General features: G+C 41.0%; 1 protein-coding gene across 1 annotated transcript; it reads left to right on the forward strand.

Moving 5' to 3' along the window:
* Window positions 1–561: 561 nt before the first annotated feature.
* On the forward strand, window positions 562–2,074 carry LOC105121955 (probable aquaporin PIP1-4). The gene is made up of 4 exons (XM_011020841.1): window positions 562–1,006; window positions 1,117–1,412; window positions 1,500–1,640; window positions 1,733–2,074. Exons 1-4 carry the CDS (start codon window positions 673–675, stop codon window positions 1,823–1,825), a joined length of 864 nt encoding a protein of 287 aa, XP_011019143.1. The 5' UTR covers window positions 562–672; the 3' UTR covers window positions 1,826–2,074.
* The last annotated feature ends 225 nt before the right edge of the window (window positions 2,075–2,299 follow it).

Genomic DNA, 2,299 nt, shown 5'->3' on the forward strand with positions numbered 1-2,299 from the left:
GCCCTAAATCTGTAATGGAAAAAAACACTCCGAGAATGGCTACTTTCGTTAGGGATTCTGGGTGAAGTAGTACAGTCTGTAAGAGCAAGGAATTGCTGTAAAAGTATATACATTATATACATGTACCACAATTTCTATTCCCTAATAAAGTGTTACGTTTCCCTCACACAATGAGAAATGTTTCAGTGGCATATGCATTACCAAGCACTGCCATTATCATTCCAAATCTGAGTGGCTATTTTTCAACCAGATTGTGGCAATCACCATCGTGGAAAAATAGTTCGAACTTTACATTAGAAGGAAAGAATGGGTTCAAGTTGTTCAAGTAAAGTGATGGGAAAGAAATAACATCAAAATCTTCTGATGATATCACAGCAGCAGAAACTACTTTTTCGAGGAGCGAGTATGTGTCGGTAACAAGTGAAGACAATGCACAGTTCATTTTCCTCTCAATCAATAAGAAGACGGTGAAAAAATCTACCTACACCAGGACAAACATCTGTCCCAAAAACAAGCTACAAATACCCCATTTGCTCAGTACTCGTAACTTGTGAGTCTCTCAAATTGATCAAATACACTTGGCTTAAGCTATAAAAAGGGTTTGGAGCAATAGTAACAAGAGGCAACTGAGACCAAATTCTTTTTTCATAAACCGTGAAAGATATAGTGGAAATGGAGGAGGGGGAAGAAGATGTGAAGGTGGGTGCAAATAGGTATGGAGAGGGGCAACCCATAGGAACAGCTGCTCAAACCCAACATGGCAAGGACTACACAGAGCCACCTCCAGCACCACTTTATCAGCCCGGGGAGTGGTTATCATGGTCTTTTTACAGGGCAGGCATCGCTGAATTTGTTGCCACTTTTTTGTTCCTTTACATCACAGTTCTAACTGTCATGGGGGTGGCAAGATCCAGCACCAAGTGTTCCACGGTTGGCATTCAGGGTATTGCTTGGGCTTTTGGTGGGATGATTTTTGTTCTTGTCTATTGTACTGCTGGCATTTCAGGTACTGCTCTTCTAACCATAGTTGCTATCTGATAAGTTATGGATTACATGATGATGTTTAATCATCAACGTGGTTGCGAATAATAGCTTCACGTTGTTGTTGTGATGCAGGGGGTCACATCAACCCAGCTGTGACTTTCGGGCTGTTGTTGGCAAGGAAGCTGACATTGACAAGGGCAGTGTTTTACATGATAATGCAGTGTCTTGGAGCAATATGTGGTGCTGGTGTTGTAAAAGCTTTCCAAAAGAGCCCCTACGAGATACTTGGTGGAGGTGCAAACACTGTCAGTACAGGATACAGCAAGGGCAGTGGACTTGGCGTTGAGATTCTTGGCACCTTTGTACTTGTCTACACCGTCTTCTCTGCCACTGATGCCAAGCGTAGTGCCAGAGACTCCCATGTTCCTGTAAGTAAAAATAAATGTTATTTTTTTTTCCTTGATGTCTTTTTATCATTGAAATTGATTTCCAAAATGCTACATTTGGATGGTCAGGTCCTGGCACCACTACCTATTGGATTTGCAGTGTTCTTGGTTCACTTGGCAACCATTCCTATTACAGGCACCGGTATTAACCCAGCCAGAAGTCTTGGTGCAGCCCTCATCTACAACAAGGACAAAGCTTGGGATGATCATGTAAGCCTCTCACACGTTATTTTAGTCCCTACACTTCATCTTGGTAAGGCCTTGGGAAAACATTAGCAGCGTTTAATTCTTTTTTGGTGCAGTGGATATTCTGGGTAGGACCATTCATTGGAGCGGCGCTTGCAGCCTTGTACCAACAGATAGTGATCAGGGCCATCCCTTTCAAATCCAAATGATGCATGACAGAAAACAAGGTTCTTTAGAGTTCCCGATCAAAGTATATCTGAAATAATCCTCTTTATTCTGCTATTAAGGGATTTAGTTATTTATTTTTCGTCCCTCATTTTAGCATGTAGATGGTGAAGAAAGAAATGTTATAGCTTATGGTAGTGGTGGTTCCATTTATGTAAATTACTCACTCACCAGGTTACCAGAATTACACGTTCGAAATTTTGGAATATGGCTCTCAATTGTGTCTGAGTCTACTCCTTTGGAAGTGTCCTATCAACTCTAAATAAATTGTTTCCCGGAATGGATTTATCTACAGGTGACTATTGGGAAACATCGGACGGTGTGAGGTGTTGCAGAAAAGTGAATTTCACAAGCACACAAGAAATAAACATGGACTTCAAACTGAAATGATTTCAATGAAATATTAAGTATGATTTCTAAACTTAGACAGGTAGTATGGAAATGGACTCCATCTTCAA

The sequence above is a fragment of the Populus euphratica genome, unplaced genomic scaffold (genome assembly GCF_000495115.2).
Source record: "Populus euphratica unplaced genomic scaffold, PopEup_1.0 scaffold46.1, whole genome shotgun sequence".
Classification (NCBI taxonomy): domain Eukaryota; kingdom Viridiplantae; phylum Streptophyta; class Magnoliopsida; order Malpighiales; family Salicaceae; genus Populus; species Populus euphratica.

Excerpts from the sequence above, each read along its gene's own strand:
- LOC105121955 (XM_011020841.1), top strand. The coding sequence starts at position 673 with ATGGAGGAGGGGGAAGAAGATGTGAAGGTGGGTGCAAATAGGTATGGA. Across the intron at positions 1,007-1,116 it reads TTGTACTGCTGGCATTTCAG|GGGGTCACATCAACCCAGCT; the intron begins GTACTGCTCTTC and ends GTTGTGATGCAG. Across the intron at positions 1,641-1,732 it reads ACAAAGCTTGGGATGATCAT|TGGATATTCTGGGTAGGACC; the intron begins GTAAGCCTCTCA and ends TTTTTGGTGCAG.